This window comes from Pempheris klunzingeri, chromosome 12, assembly GCF_042242105.1.
Source record: "Pempheris klunzingeri isolate RE-2024b chromosome 12, fPemKlu1.hap1, whole genome shotgun sequence".
In the NCBI taxonomy this organism is placed as follows: domain Eukaryota; kingdom Metazoa; phylum Chordata; class Actinopteri; order Acropomatiformes; family Pempheridae; genus Pempheris; species Pempheris klunzingeri.
Window position 1 is genome coordinate 2,761,460 of NC_092023.1, and position 17,355 is coordinate 2,778,814.

General features: G+C 38.2%; 1 protein-coding gene across 1 annotated transcript in view; it reads left to right on the top strand.

Annotated features, from left to right (window-relative positions):
- Positions 1–17,355, top strand: part of lmbrd1 (LMBR1 domain containing 1) — a 51,774-nt gene that overhangs the window by 11,625 nt on the left and 22,794 nt on the right. The window contains exons 4-7 of the mRNA XM_070840800.1: positions 4,594–4,691; positions 5,932–5,999; positions 8,487–8,575; positions 14,086–14,159. Of these exons, the coding sequence (XP_070696901.1) occupies positions 4,594–4,691; positions 5,932–5,999; positions 8,487–8,575; positions 14,086–14,159 (329 nt within the window). The remainder of the gene's footprint in view (positions 1–4,593; positions 4,692–5,931; positions 6,000–8,486; positions 8,576–14,085; positions 14,160–17,355) is intronic.

Sequence of the window (17,355 nt, forward strand, 5' to 3'; positions counted from 1 at the left end):
GCTGGCACTTCATCGGCAGACTGCAGCCTTTTATAGCCACTTCTCTCACCAATCCTCCAACAGATATAGTGTTTATTTTTACTTTTGCTTCGCCTATGAGTAAATTTGAGTATATTCTATATATAAACACAAGAACTATATATGGGGTTAAGAAAGGATGTTTAATTATTTAGTTCTCTCTCTCTGTCAGGGGGATAAATGCGATAAACTTTTATCCGTGGTCAGGCGTTCTTCCCCGTAGAAGATCTGCTTAGAGAGTAATGGATGATCCATGGCAATGCAGTATGACCTATTCTCCCAGTATGTTAATATTCATGGTGTTATGATTAATTTTACCCATTGCTTTAACCCACAAGCATATGCCAGCGGCTGCATACTGTGCATGGTTTGCATTTATTGGCTTCTGGCATCATCCTAAACTCAGTTTGTCTGGCTGTAAATGAGTGTAAATGGATACCTTAGTGGAGCAATGAGCATGTGCTTATTGAAAGTAATGTCCTGTCACAATCACAGCTGGCAAAAAAGCAAGGCACTATAACAGTGACATTCATTTGTCTGCAGCAGAGAGAGCAGTTTGTGAAATATAGTGTGTTTCACAGGGGAGCATGTTTGCACTTGCTTGAGGCCATGCATCCTTGAATGATATGGAAATGTTGCTCTCCACGTGTACATTGAAGTTAAAGTGTGGCGCTGATGTTCAGGATTAAAAGGTTATCGAGTGCAGGATTTTGATTGAGAATTTGTTGCTTAGTTTATCATGCTGTAATGGCACTGCTCAGGGCATGCATGTAGTTGTGTTTTTTATCTCTTCATTAATGCTTTAGTTAGATTTTTGTGACTGTAAATCAGGACGTATTTCTACTAACTGTCACATCAAACATCTATTTGACATGCAGGGAAAAAGTGAGATTTATGTGGTTGTGGTAAGTTGTTTGTCTTCCTGCACATTTCTTTAGCCGGCATGAGAGTGCGACTGCTGCCAATAATTCAGATTATCAACATAAGGAGGTATTGTGCCATGCCAACCATGTCGCTGAGTACATCTTTGTGACATGCTTTTCCTTGAGTTATTTTGGGGTTGTCTGGGCTGTCGTCTCCAGCATCCATTTGCTGCAAAAAGAAAAGCCCCCAGCTTGAAATAGCATCTCTCTATTCAAGTGTTTTTGCCTCACCTCTGCTCTATGAATTCCTAATGTATTTGAGTCTTGGTCTTTTCTCTAAAAATGCTGCTTGTACAGGAAGAACCAAACAAACAAACAAACAAAAAAAAAGGCCCGGGTCAGGAAATAGTGAGTTTTTCCACCAAGGTATTGTGTCCACTTCATACATAATGTCAGGTTTCCATGAATCAAATCACTTTCCGATGCAGATTGTTTTTTCCTTTTGCAGCCGTCAAATGTAAAAATGGATTGATGGTTACTTGCTTTGTGAATTTTGACCAAAGCAATCTTAAACACACCAGTGGCAGATTCCCCTGAAGTTGAGTCAGCTCCTCGGGCGTGCTGGATCACGATCAGAACAAAATCGGCACCATTTTACGGGGGAATCCATATAAGAACCGAGATTTGAGCGGGACGTGATAGTTCAGTCATCCAATCCACACTGACTCCGACTCGTTGATTTTATTTCCTCGCCCACTGAGTGCTGCGAATCTGCCCGTAAAGTTAGTGAATCATACAAGCTCACAGACAGACTGGGAGCCTTGATGGAGATGCTGTTAATACGTTTAAAACACATTGGGATGGAGGGATATTTGTATGATGTATGAACAGCTGGCTGTGCACCAAACAAAAGAAATTAGAATCACAGCTCACAACATGAAAAAACAAACAAGCTTGATAAACTAAAACAGCACACGATGTAATAAGTAACCATAAATGTTCATGTGCATGTCTGCTCATTCCTGAATTATGTGTCTGAATGAGTTGTGGTTTGCTCGGTAGACTTTACCTAATGGAGAAACCTTGGCACCTTAACACAAACGCACTGAATGGCCCAATGTTCTTCTTCTATATTCTTATAGAGGGACATGACACTAGAGTTCAATAACTTTTAAATTCATTCCTCTAAAGCTCTGTCCTGGTCTGTGATTGCTTCATGGACCGCTCAGGAAATAACAAACATTATTTCTCAAAAAGTGTCAATAACTATGTTCTCAGTGATAAAAGCTTCTGCCAATCTTTCTTATGAATCATTTCTTTATACAATGCAATACAATACAAAAATAAACCGCAGCCATGCCATGTGTTATACACATTTTTAGAATTTTGTGAAATGTTGCCTGCTCCAGTGAACCTGAAGAAAAAGTGAGTCCACTTTGATGGGATCCACTGTCTCTGAACAATGTGTTTTTCTCCTTCGTTTGCTTTTCATGCAGTGTTACTGTTTGTAGATTCTCCTAAGAGTCCCATTTCTCGTGCCCTCTTTCCCCCCGTCATGCTGACTCCACGTTGTGCCAACAAAATGACTCCATAAATTCACCAGAGTGCAGGGAAGCTGTGGGACATTAACACTTTTCTGGGGGAAGGCTCCCAGACTACCTGGATGGATTTGGTCGCCCGATTTAGGCTCTGATGTCTGAAAGTTGAGATGCATGCTGATGAACTATACTTATTCATCACTGACCATGATTATTGACTTGGTTTTTAGTAAATACACATTTGCAATGTGTGTTCTATATATCACAACCAACTATTATTTTAATATGAAGAACTTATTATGAAATAAAGCAACAAACTCAATGCTGGTAACTTTACTTTAATAAAGGTTGGTAAAATGAAATATTTTCTTTGCTAAGGTTCTTTGCTAAGCCCTGAAGTTTATGAAGAGGAAGAAATGTCTAGTATTATGCATTAATCAGTAGGTGCCAATAAAGATATTCTTGTGTTTGTTTTGCAGACGTATCATATTTTTTAGATTACATACTGATATTCACTCACCACCCAACAACAAAACCCTTTCCTCCTGGTGCTGAAAAAAAATCCTGGAGGAAACGCATTGCTCCTTGAACTCATGACCCCGTGACCAGATGTGTTACTGTCATAAGAGATGAGTTACATGGATCGCTGCACTCCGAATACAGGAGAGGAATTTCAGCAGGAATGTGAACACGGACTCAAAACAATTAAAAACAATGAGCAGAAAGAGAAAGCAAAGCACTTTCCAATAGACCTTAACGTCAGCTGAAATTCTGCCATGTCTTGGGACCTCATACATGCTCAGAAGTTATTTTTGTATCAGATGTTGTGTTTTGTTAATGCCTTTTTTGCTTTAACCACCTTGGGTGTCTTCTTTTTTTCAGCAAATAGGACTGCAACAACAGCCAGCTTTTCAGTTCCACTTTAATGGAACATAAGCCACATGTGCTTTGTTTTCCTTATAAAGGAGGCTGCATAAGAGTGCTTTATTTTGTGTATGAAGGAGATGATTATTGTGAAAAAAAAAAAGAAAAAACCAACCTATTAACTTATTTTTCCCTAAGGGTCAAACTTTTAAATTAGAAGAATGCCCAGTTGTCGCCCATGAGGTGAACAGTGTTATTTAAAACATTGCTATGTTGTATTTTGTCAAGACACAAATTACAAAAATATCCAGAAAAGATGGGCATTGGGAAGAACTTCAACGTGAGTGAATCATTACAAACATTTATTCATGGATGACTGAAAATAAGGTTTTTAATGTTTTACTGTGGTTTCAATGCTTCTTGATGAATTAATGAGTGATCTCTGCCCTAGATTTTGCATTAGAAAGTTTATAAGGAATGGGGTCATGTTTTCTCAGATGTGCCTTGGCTTTATACTGACACTGCTGAATGACTGATAATAAAGGCTATGTAAATTCTGTTTTCTTGACATGGCATGCAAAAAGTCAACAACTCATATGACATGACATGTTTGAATTTTCACAAATGCTATTGTCATTCATAAACCAATGGTTTGACTGAGAGTGAGAGACATATTAGATTATGACTATGGCATAACCTGATTAGGGAAATGAAGCATATTCTTCACAGAAATCAGTTTTGATGTTTACATTGCCTTTAGCCTGTCAAGGGAAATTCAACATCATTTCAAGTGGATAAACAGGGTACGTCCTACAGTAATATCAAACATGCATGAAAGGAATACTTTTTACCCACTCAGGCACACAGAAAACAACTTAAATAGCAACTTTGAATCATAAACATCACATTTGCACTTTTCTATGTACAGTTTAATATTTTAGTGTCATGATAGAGCACATTTTGTTTCACCTGTATGCTCAGTACTGCTGTTATATAAAAATAAGAAACTCACAGAAAGAAGGCCTGCTCATAAAATACTTCACCTAAAGCAAGTCTCACTCCAAACTAAATTGAAAAGTTGGCCTTGAAACATTTTACCAAACATAATTCAACAATTGTGCACAAATGTGTGTGTATGTGTGTGTTGGTGGATGTACTAAACTATGTTTTGGTGGCACAAAATGAAATAATCTGCTGCTGGAAAAGAAAATCACAGGGGAAACACTACATACTTTATGCTAGGAAGTTGTAATGAATGATGAGTTTTGGTAATATTTGGCCTAATTCTTGTTTTTCGTCTCTCCATACAGCACTTTACTCCATCATACTGTTCTGCGTCTTCCTATGGATCCCCTTCGTTTACTTCTACTATGAAGAAAGGGACGACGATAACATGAACAAATGCTCGGTGAGAATGCATCTTTAATTTCCCGCACACAGCACAGTTTCCTGCACAGACCGAGGAGTTTAAATTTAATTCAGGTGATTCAGGCGCGGCAAAAAAAACCTCCAGGTTTTCCCCTTAAGCTTCATTGGATACTACATGAACCTTCACATTACATGTAGTATGATAGATTATATGTTTCTTCAGGAATTTTATTGTAATGTTTTGTCTGAAGTCACTTCTCATTTCACCTGTGATTTTGTGTGTGGAATGTATCAGTGATCAGTAATCTGTTTGTATCACTGTATTTGGCAGGCCTGCGGTAAAATCTGTGCAATACTTATCAATGTCTATGGATAGTGGCCTTTTGTCTCTCTGTATCTGTTTATCCAGTCAGAATTATTACTGACTTTTCTGACAGTAAATAACAGAAATTCCTCAAGTATGCGCTTGAAAATCATTTAGCGGTAATGAAAGATGCAGATGCAGATGCAGATTTTTGACCATTTGTCATACTGTTTTGCATTCTTGTATTCTGCGCTCACGCACTCAAAGGACACACACACACACACACACACACACACACACACGCATGCCAAAAAGGTCACGTCTGCACACCACGAGCACAGAGATGACATGATGCACACTTCTGCTGACTGCGGACGGCAGTAATTCATTTGCATATCGACAGTTAGTGGAGATGATGTACTGTAAAAGTCGAGAGGAGCGTTACTGTAAAAAAAAACCAAAAAAAAAACATGACATTTCAAAAACAATTCAGAACATTAAAGAAGGCAAAGATATGAAGATTAAAACTAAAAAACTAAAATTTGCAGATATAATATTTCGTGGCAGTAAATATGGTCACATTGTCGAGCCATTCTATATATTATAGGTTGCACATTGTCACCTCAAAATTTCAAACCACCAATGTTAGAAGTCTTTTTGCAGAGTGATGTACCGCTAGCTATCACACAGTGCCTTTTCTGCTATCCATGTGTCAGTTTTGAGCTGACAGAGGCACTTTCCCTCATAGACAGGGAGGTCTTTTGTATTGTTACTTTAAAAGCACCTTGAATAGCGCGGAGAGTGACATGTTATCTCTGCCAGGTCAAACTGGATCTACGCTGACTCTGTGTAGCTCTTACTCACTATAGTGCGTAGCTGAAAGGAGTGTGACCCCCTTCCCTCACTCACAATGAATAATAATATTTGACTTCATGGCCATGGTTGACCAGTTTAATTTTTTTTTCTTTTATTACAGCAAGTGAAAAACGCTCTGAAGTACACAATTGGATTTGCCATTGTCTGTGTGGTGCTCCTTTTAATTGGGTAAGTTGAACACATGGATGGCTTCTTCTGCTTCAGTACACGATAGGTGGAAGGGGGTGTGGATGTGTCATTGTGTTCAGTTAATGAGAGGAAGACCCCTTCAAACAGCTACAGAGCCATTTGTCTGGCCATGATAAGCCATTCAAGAGACAAAAACCCACATACGTCTGTCTAAATATAGGTTTTATTCTCGTCTATCTGATTCCAAGCTGGATTTTCTCTAATGTACGAAGCTCGTGTGGAGGAAATACTGAGTCTTTTCTTATGCCGTTCTATATTGTATCTACAAATCAGTACTGATGCACATTCACAGCCATGCCCGGTTCATCTGCCAGTTTTATACAGGTTGTTTTCACCAGCACCTGCACTACATAATAGATTTCCTTTGCAGCTGTGACAGCAACATGCCTGGAGTTCAGCCTATACGATTTAATGTGCTCTCTCAGTCATTAAATGGTTCATTGGAGGAAAGCTTACCTGGTTTTGGAAAATAAAGGACACATGGCTATACTTTCTTACAGCTTCAAGTTTGGAAGTTTGGATTTATTTATTTATCTTTTTTTTTTTTTTTTTTTAGACAGAAGCAATTTAGCCTCTCTTTTAGCTCATGAACTGGAACTGTTGCCGCTTTGTTCTGGCAATTGGTTGCTGTGGTCCTTTGATTTTCAACAACATGATAGCTTTTATCCTGGGCTGCTTTTCTGATACGAGGAGACAAAATGGCTTTGTTTGGTGACTGTTCACTCACTAGGTCCTTTCTTGGTGGCATTTGTTGTCTTTAAACATGGCACGATGTTAAGCTCCTTAATACGACCCCTGATCTGCTATCAGTTTCTATTTTAAGAAGTCAACTCTCATATTCAACCTTTAAAGGGTTGTTGTGTTAATCTGATGAATATTGATTAATGCTTTTAAAGACTCCATATCCTTGGTAGCTTAAAAGAAAATTGGCTAATCACATTTAGTTGGATTTTCACCCCAAAGGCAACACAAGTGGAGCTTTGTTAGAGGACCAGAGAATGTGGCTACTCCTAGTATTTTCTTAACTCGGTTTATAATACACTGTGTAGAAAATGACTACCAAAACACAACATTTACATTGTGTAACTAAGGAGAGCCATCACTGTGGTGATGAGGGACCTTCAACTTGTTCTGCACTGCGGTGTTCTGCAGCCACTGGAGCCCGAACACTGAATATGGGCTAAAACAGGAAGGCAAAGTACACTTTTCAAGAATAATTTGCAAAAGCATGAAGTGCTCTACTCTTTTTTCTTTTTTTTTGTGTTTGAAGAAAAAAACCTTTTTCGACTGAAGTTTGAGAAAGTTCCATCCTCACTGCAGGTAGTTGTGAAGAACTGGATACGGGTTAAGGCCACTTTGATGAGGTGTTTCTCTTTTTCCTGAAATGAAAAATGTGGACCAATGGGGATGATAGTCGGGCAGATGAGGCGTATTGAGAAATTTTTGTTTTTTGCATATGGGGAGATGAGAAGTCTCTTAGATGCTGATCTCCCCCTGATTATGAATTTTTAAATTTTTTTTCAAGTTTTCAACTTTCTACAAAAAAAAAAAAATAGGGCACCGTGTTTCATTTCATTTTGTAGATGTCAGATACTAAAAAGGATTCCATGATTAATGGAATTAAAGTCTGCACTGAAATTTAACTTTAGAGCCTTTCTGCGCCTCAGCTTGTATAAAGATGTGCTTGAAGTCATAAGAAGTGTTCTTTCAGTAACGTTAATGAAATATATTTTCTTTCTTACATTGAGGAGCTGCTTACATACAGCTCATACACCTATGTATGTATATAATGTATTATATGTTGAACAACAAGGAATCCTTGGAAATTCTGTACGTCTCGGTGAGTGATGGGTCTGCATGGCTAAATGTAATTAGGATTATTGATTAATGTAATTAGGGGCTAACAGAGTGTGAGGAAACTTATTACAGTAAACACAAAACACCAGGTCATCCACCTTCTTCAAGGTTAAAACATCTGGTTGATTGGACGATGATTGTTTGCCTTAATGGGGCACAAATAGTGAAAAAGTTTGCACATAGAAGTGCTGAAGTCGCTCAATAGGTCGTGGTTAATAATGTGGAAAGCCATAAGATTTTACACCCAATGCAGCTTATGTTTTTCTCTCCTTTCCAAAATAAATTGAAAAGGATAGGAGGGCATGCAGAGCTTAAAAGTCCGTACTGCTGACGCACTCGAAACTCGTGCCTCCAGTTTCTTTTTGTCTCTTGTGTTCTCCCTTCCTGTTGTGTCTCCTGTGCATCCCTGTTTGTTACAAAACTAACAGTATTTCAATCTAATTATACGACTTTCATGTAGATTCTGCTTTATTTCAGTGATTTTCACATTTAAATATCCATTAAAATGCACCAGTCACTGAAACCAACACTACCAGTACAAAGGCAGCCTAGAAGTAACCTCATGCATCTTATCTTACGTCTAATAAACAATTGTTTCCTCGCTTTCAGAGCCTTCGTTCCACTCGAGGCCCCACCGAGTCAGAATTCCACTCAATGGGAGAAAGTGCAATACCTTTTTGAGGAGCTCGGCAGTAGTCGTAAGTATAGTCTCCTTAGAAGGCGCTTATTTTCAACTTGAAATAACTCTGTTGTTACCATGACTTAACGAAAATAACGTTTTTTTCCCCTTTTCTTTATAAGTCTTACTACTGAAGTCTCCATTCTCTAGTTGTATTCATTGCTCCCTTAAAGCCACATCCATTGTTATATCAATTGCTCCTGTGTATTTTCTTTCTCCGCCTGTATTCTTTCCTGCTGTTTTCCATTATGCTCTGTCTATATTCAGGCTCCTTTCCAGCCTCAGTGGTAAAGTCTAAAGGTTTGATTACACAGAATGAGGAGCAAGTTTTAGCTGGGGGGTATATTATCTCACAATTTTAAAATGTTCCAACTTCAGCTAAAAAATGTGCACACATTGTAAAGCCTTATGACCTCACATTTCTGCGCACAACCTGTCTAATCCTCGTGGGTTTACATGACACCAAAAGTACAGCTGCAGTGGTCAAACATTTCATTTCATTATAAAATGTCAGATTATTTTACTGCTCGGTCTCAAACAAAATGTTCTGCCTTCTGCTGAATAAAATCTGCTACGAAAACAACAAGGTGGTGAGATGGAGACGCACCACGTGTTGCATCTTACAAATGAGGATGTTCCTTGTCTAAATTATACTTCACCTAAGATTCAACACTGTATTCTTCACGAGACAACTGGTTTGTAATTTCTGTTAACACCATATACCATATTTTTCTTTCATTTTGCTCCTAATCGCTTGACTATCACAAAGTAACCTGTTTTGAAAAGTGAATAACAAATCATTCTAATAAAATAAGAATTTGAACTCACTAGCTCAGGGATGACAGAGCAAAATGTCGCAATGAAATATCTTATTAGCAAATCTTTGATCAGACATCTTCACAGGCCTGTTCCAAACGCGAAGCATTTGACATTTATGTCTGATGGTTGGAGATTCCTATCACTTATCTCCACTATGCCAGAGCTGAAATACATTTATGGACTCCCAAATAAGATTGAATAGCTCTACCACAGACTTACAATGTGTATGTTTGCAAAAACCCCAAACACTGGAGACATTGTCAGACACGGGACACACACGTGAATCCTAGATAACCACATTGTGTAACTTTGTTCAGTACATGTCACAGTGCTCTACCCTCTAACGTCTTTAAAGGGCATGTGCTCATCCAGTGTCAAGCCAAGATATTCATACCAATCAGTATATGACAACGTTTTTGAACCAACGTTTTTAATGTTCAGCACATAAAATTACATCATCTGCATAAAATAAGAAATCTGTGCCTACAGTCTGATCATAAACTTAGACGTCTTAGCCAGAAGCTTTAATTTGAGGAGCTAAATCATTAACAGAAGTGGAAAACAATGTAGGAGACAAAACATGTCCTTGCTTTACACCAAATGTCTGGGAAAATCGTCCCTTTGTGTATTAATTATTCTGAAAATGGGCATCATGTGCTTGATAAAGTACTTAATGGCATAATACAACTGGCCATAAACACCAGAATTTAATGGCTTATATTGAAGAAGTTCCCTGTTAATCCAGTCAGATGCCGCCTTTAAATCAATTAAACTAACAAAGATTCTCCTTAATTCTTGCACATATAATGAAATTGGCTCCATATTCATGATCAATACATTCTCTGGCTTTGCTGAATCCATTGTGCTCATCTACAAGCAAACCTGTCTTCTCGCAGTTTTGAGTCAACTTATATATGCAGCTAATAAGTCTCACACAGGACTTGTGCCGCCCTGAAGGAATAACACACTGTAAAAACAAGACTTTCACAACTCCTATAACAACCTCAGATACTTTAACATATTCATTGGAAACTTTGTCAGATCTACTAGTTTTTTCAATTTACATTTATCTATAACTTTTTTTACCTCTTCTACAGAAAGAATTGTGTAAAGGTTGGATAGTTTCGGGACAGGTTTTTCCCCTGGAGGTACTTATGTAAGACAATGTAACAGAGGTTAATTGAAACGAAAGCAAAGCCTCACAGGGTCAGTTGTGAGGGACGTGTTTGAAATGGACATTTAAATAACGTTTACTCATATTTGTATGGTATGAAAAATGTGTAAAATTTATCAAGGGCTCAAAGTTCCTAAGCACCTTACCTGATTTCAGGTTCAGTTTTGAATTCACATAATACCTCATTCAAGATGTTCTTCACATCTCCTCCTGGGCTATTTTTCAGGCTCACAAATATTTTTTTGCTTTTATCCCTGAGTTCAGATTTTCTGAGATGTGGATATAAATGTTGTATTTATACCGATATATCACATCCAGATTGTGCAGTATTTAAACGTAAGTCCATATAAATTGATAGAAAGGATGTTATACTATGGCTTTATTGATTAGTTTCACCACAGAGATGACCAAAGTAATCATGGTGAGTTGTATTGTTCTGAAGTTGTTCTTTGATTTGATTGGTCGGTGGGGCAGTCTGGTGATCACTCATGACAAATTACATTAACATGATACTCCCAGATGTTTTTCCCTATTGTTCCTTTTTCCTTTTTAAAGGACTGTATCACTATATGTTCCAATATTTTAGAAACTATCGCCTTATAGCCTAAATATCAATGTGTAATAACAAATTAAATGTACCACTTAAAATAGTCTAGTCTTGATGGGCTGACTGTGTGATCCCAGCAGTCTTTAATGACACCCTCTTTGGGCATCTTCACTTGTTGAACGGAGCATTGCCTGCCTTTATACTCATGCTAATGCAGGAACATTGCCAAATGTGGACTCCCAACACTCCTCTGGCCTTTTGCCATCTGGGGATCAAGGAGGAAGTTGAACCATCTGCCTCTCTGCACAATAGTGGACCCCTACATGCTCTCACTATCCTTCCTTCCCTGGCACAGGGGGAAATTGTGCGGCTGCTGAGGAGGAAATGTGAGGATCATCCCTTTTCTAATTCCCCATCTCCTCTCTCTCCAGATGGGAGGTTAATTGTGTAAAGGAAAAGCATTTTTGCCACATAACCCTGCTGACTGCTGCAATGCCTATTCAATAAGGCCACTACATCTTTAATGGCTCCGGCATTACATATGTCACAGTGCTCCAATGGTGCCTGAAAGTACTCTAGATCAGTAGCTATTAATGCTGGCATTCAATATCATACAGTAGAATCTTTGTGGCCATGCCTCAAGGTGGAGTGGGTGGATGTCCAACTTGAACTAGAGAGAATACTCGAGTGAGATTCTTACAAGGTAACTTTTCCCACCTGTGCCCATCAATTGTGAGAAAAGAATGAATAAACTCATTCTGATCTTGACATATACCTGCATATATACTCATCATACTACTATCAACACGTAAATAAAACGTGATGGTGTGATAACTTTCCAAACTTCGCTATAAGCCTCCACGTGCTGTTGTATGACAGTATGTGGTCATTGCTGCAGTCTTGCAAAATACTGTATCCCATCCTCTGAGCATAAAGCTGCTTCCTACTCGCCTCTGATGAGTCTGTTATTCCACAGAAGTACAGTGCTACGGCTAAAGCAGCTCCTTAATAAACACCTCTCTGTGCAAGTCTCATGCATGCACCCAAGCCTGAAGGGCTATATGTATGGAGAGATAAGGGCTACCTCATTCCATTGCTGTTGGAATCGAAGCTGTACAGATGTGGAGCACCAGCGATAATAGACAATATTCCCTCTGTTTAATACCCAGAAAATTTGCACAAGAAACCAAGAAGAGTGGCAGCAAACATCTATCCTTTGCTTTGTGTAGAGTACATGAACAGAATGTTCTCCATGCAGAACATGGAGCTATTGTCTATTTTACCAAGCTCACAACTAAACAAAGGCAGCAAAATCGCAATGGAACACCCAGGAATGGGAAACATGTATTCAAATGTTAATGTTTAGCCCAGCTGTCAGACTTCAAAGTTTTCTTTTTTCATACAATACATTACAATAGGAACCAGGCATACAATTTATCTCCATTTTCCACCTCTTGTGAAATGCCTTTAAAAGGAAGTGATAAATGTTATGAACAGGACAAATTATACATGCCCTGAATACTGACTTAATATTCCCAATCAAATGCCACTGTCAAGGAGAAAGGCACACAGAGAGCCACCGATGCTCCTGCTGACAGGTGGGCTGGGCACTATGAAGTTGCTGCTGAGAGGATGTGGGATATCAGTAAAGGGACAACTGTGTAGCTTTTTACACGGAGCCCAATAACAGGTGGGATCTTGACAGGGGAGAAGGGCTATCAGTCTCTTCATCAATCCCTGTCTTCTAACTCCAGCTCTGACAGCTGGTGTGACACCTACTGTTGCCCTTGCCTGATGGGTGGCCCCGTTTCCGCCTCAATCAAAGGTGACACACATCAACTCAAACTGCAGAGACTGAAAGATCCTGCTGTTTAAAAACCGATCATGATCAATGTATGAAATGACAATGGTGACAAAAATTGGCGACCAGATGTGTCTCCAGAGGAAGCATGCATTGTCCTTGTCCTTGCGAATAACATTCTTATCAACTGGCTTCAAGAAAATGAGTTCCCTGAAATTTCCCTCCAAGAACATCAGTACATAGATGCACACTTGCAGTTAAAAGTCATCTCTGTTTTGGGGATCAGCTGCATGGTCGGCGAAGATGCAAAACTATCAATTTCAAGATTGTTTGGGATGACACATTTATCTCTCAACAATTCGTGGTGCTTCTCATTATAGTCACGGGATTTTCCATTTGTTGTCATGGTATCTAGCCATATTGTTATCATTACTGTCTTTGCAGAGGTTTTCAGCAATGCCCATAGAAAATAATACCCAAAATGAAGATGCCAAGATCTACTGACTTTTAGGCCCTTCATATGGTTCAGTCTCCAAAAACTTTTCTGTAATGCCCCCAAAGTATCTTTGTAAATCGTCTTTACCTTGTAAATTCAAATTTTCTCTACATCTATTTCCAGTTTTGTAATGCAGGTTTAACCATTAAACTTTTGTCGTCTCCAAGTCCTAATAAGGTCCAATAATATCACTGTGACATCATCAATATTGTTTCCTCTGACCCACACTATTTTTTTTCCAGTTTACTCAGTTTTCCACTTATTCAGGAGAATTCACATTTATTCAATAGTATTTAGTGTAAACTGGTGTGTAAGCAGACCCACTAACAGTAGCTAACCATGGCTTGCTTTGAACTCAGTTCCTGTCCTTGTACCATCTTCAGTTTGGCTCCGCATTCATATAATTTGTGTCTCACAAATAAACACAGCACTCCTGTTCCATTTGAACAGTATGCACAGTGAAAGGATGCAGAAAGGAGCAGACTATATTGAAATTTAGATGCAGTGTTACTCAGTTTGTACAGTCTCTGCAATTGGGTTTGAGTGCTGGAAGCATTTCAGCTGACTGAAACACCATCAAAATGCTTCTCGAAAAAGTGGGCAATTGATAGTTTTCACATGTGGATTCCATTGATTTCTCTCAGAGGCCAAATGTCAGAAATGTAATGGATTTCCTGTGTTTTCACCTGCAGATGGCCTACCTGCTCTGTCTTTCTCCATCAGCTCGTTGACCTTGATTGGCATGTTGGCAGTGATCACATACACGGTGAGTTGGGAAATGAAACAAGTGGCTGATTCTGCGTTGTGTGTGTTCAGTGGAGCTATAGCTGCACAGTAATTGTAGCAAATCATTCAATGGGATGACTCCTGTAGCTTTTTTTCCTTCAGTACATGGGCTTATTGAGACATCTGACATAGAAAATCTTTCTGGTGTACAAGTGGTTTCCCATCTTCGTGGTTTGAGACGTACCTAATGATGGTGGCCTTTCAGTATTAATGAGGTTTTGGTGATTTTAGAACTCAGACTGCTGTCTTTCACCAGAACACCTTAGACTTTTGCATGATGTGTATTCACCCTTCAGTGGCTTATCAACCAGTTAACTGCTGCCTATTTACAGACTTTATACTGATCTACCAGAGTGTCCGTTAATGTATGCCTATATTTTGATTCCCTCAGCATTCTGCACTTTTTCATTTTTTCCTGGATCAGAAAAATCGACTGTGCTGTAACGCTTGTTAATGCTGTCCATTTTTCATAGCTGTTATCATGGTGACTAGACTGTGAATATTCTCTGGAGGTGGTGGTGCTGGTGTCAGGGTGCAAGTCTCAAAAAAATTGTGCCTACTGGGGTAAAATACAAAAAAAAATAAAAACTCAGGTGCCAAACCCAGGGAGTGAGAATAAAAGTGACAGCCAACCCCAATCTATCCAGTTTCTGTTGAGCTCAAAGACTCCTGTTTGACAAATTACACAACAATTGAATGTGGAGCTCTTAATGAATAATACACAACCTTGTCAAGTAAGTTGTAGAACCAATCTCCTGTATGGACACAAAATCCATCTCAGCTGGATTTTTATCCACTGTTCTCTCACTTTGCCTCTCACAGAGTGGATAATTACCTGGTAGATTCTGAGGATGCAAGTGTGCTCAGATTTGCACTGACCCCACATTGTTATTGACTCTGTGAATGCTCTGTGGAAATCAAATATCTTAGTGTGGCTTTGTTTTGATGTTGCTTGTTTTGATGAAGTCAATCAAAGAAATCGGGCCTTTGGGCGACAAAAACAGCACTTCCCTCTTATATTTTCAGACCCACTTTATATCCTTTCATCCACTTTATTTGCTATATCCTGTCTCTTCTGTCTACAAGGAGCAAACTCTTTTTGGTGGCAACACATCCATATTTGTAAAGACCTGTGTCATTTATCATTCTTTACTATGTGTGTACGTTACTTTTAAGCCTGATTAACTTAATGGAATCTAACTGACGGGTTCCATAAGCAGGAAATGTTGTCCATGTCTCCCACGCTAATTTATCACTACTCTTTGTGCAGAACCATCTACCCTTAAAGCAAACAACTCCGTGATGTGAACAGTATATAACACTGCAGCTCTGTGCACTTCTAATAATACCAACTGAAGCAGGTTATAGCTTTTACTGTCTTTTTTTTGCACTCAAACTGATATTAAACCGAGGAATCATCTCTAGTCATAGTGTGCTTTGGTGTGACTATTTGATGACTTTCCATCTTCCTGCTAAACTAAACCAATGCTTTTAACAGTTAAATTGCAAAATACTTCTATTGGTAAAAGATATGACAGTAAATACACAACTATTGATACATTTAGCTTGTTGTCTGATGAGGTGTTCTCTTACAGGAACATGTAGTAATTGGACTTATCTCTACATTTTAGCTAATAGAGCTCAACCTTAGGTGAGATTATATTTTATACATTTATACATTTTTTTTTCAAGTGTATATTATTAACATGCTGTAGTCGTACACACCAACTCAAATGTCAACTATTTAATCCCTGTATTTTCATCTCTGTACTGTTAACTAAGAAAATAAGGGGTGAAAGTGAATTTAAGTACATAAAAAGATTAATTTTGTGTGTAAATCATCTGACCATGATTGAAAACCTAAGCCTTTCTCCTCTGCATTTACTCACTAAGATAAGTTTTGCTGTGTTGTTGTGTTTCCTGTATGTCAGTTTGATAAAGATAGCAGGTTCTATTCCTGCATTTTGAATTTTGCTCATGTTGGGGCTCCCATTTTGTGTATAGTTGAATTAACTATAATTTTAAGTTAATTTCAAATAGCTAACTAGCTTTGCAGTAGATCTAACTTTTTAATTTTAATGGTAAGGATTTCATTCAATCATGCAAATCTATAATTTCTTCCTTATTACCTGGAATGTTTGCACATGCATATTCCTCCCATATTATCTCCCACATTTTTTACATTGTATGCAGCAGTGATGACATGAGACTGATCGGGCTGATCTCAAAGCTCATGCATCATGTGAAGTCCTTTGGGTTCATTTAAAAGCTTAGCTAGCATATTGACTTATGACTCTCATGGCTCTCCTGTGGACCTGCCTTTCTCTTGCTCTTAAATTGCCAGCCATAAAATGCTGATGCTGAACTTAAGTTGGGAAGATTAATGTCTGTTGATCTAATCACAAACCCTGAGATTGGCCCGGGAAGATGTGTTCTCTCAATATGAATCCAATAGATGTCACAAATACTTACTTTAGGATTCTCCTTTTAATGGTTGTTTGATTTCTATATTTAAGAATAAGAATAAGAATTTGAAGTGTATTCTTGTTCTTATTCTTTTGGAGCTGTGTGTAACAAAAAGCAATATCCCCCTGGGGATTATCAAAGTGATTCTGATTAGATTTAAATTTGATTTATATGATTCATATTTCTTTCTCACCTATATACTTTTTAATTGATATATAATGTTTAGAAATCTGTCATTCGATTTTGGATCAAAAATGGCATGTTAGATTCAATGCATTGTTAAGTCTAGTTAAGTTGCATGCCAAAACACTATCAACTTAAAGGGAAGAATTACATAACATCATTATCATCAGGACAATCAATCTTCTTTCTATTATACAAGTGTAAAGCAGCCTTTACTGAGCTCGTCTAATCTGAGTTCATGAAAGATTCATTCCCTTTTTTGAAGTGTTTTATTATTATTTTTTTTATCAAACATTAGCATGGAAGATTACTTTATGAATAGGACTACTGATTGTAATAGCCCTTTAATCTTGCAGTTGGCTTACTGCAAGTACTGTAATTAAACAAGAGGTGGTAGGTCAAACTACAATTTCTTTAGAAACCGAAAAGAATGTTTTAAAGGTTGGAGGCAGTACTGCAAAACTGTCAGTCAACCAGTGCAGCCCTTTTCATAACTGGGCTGCTAGTTGAATCTCTTTTTGTAGAAA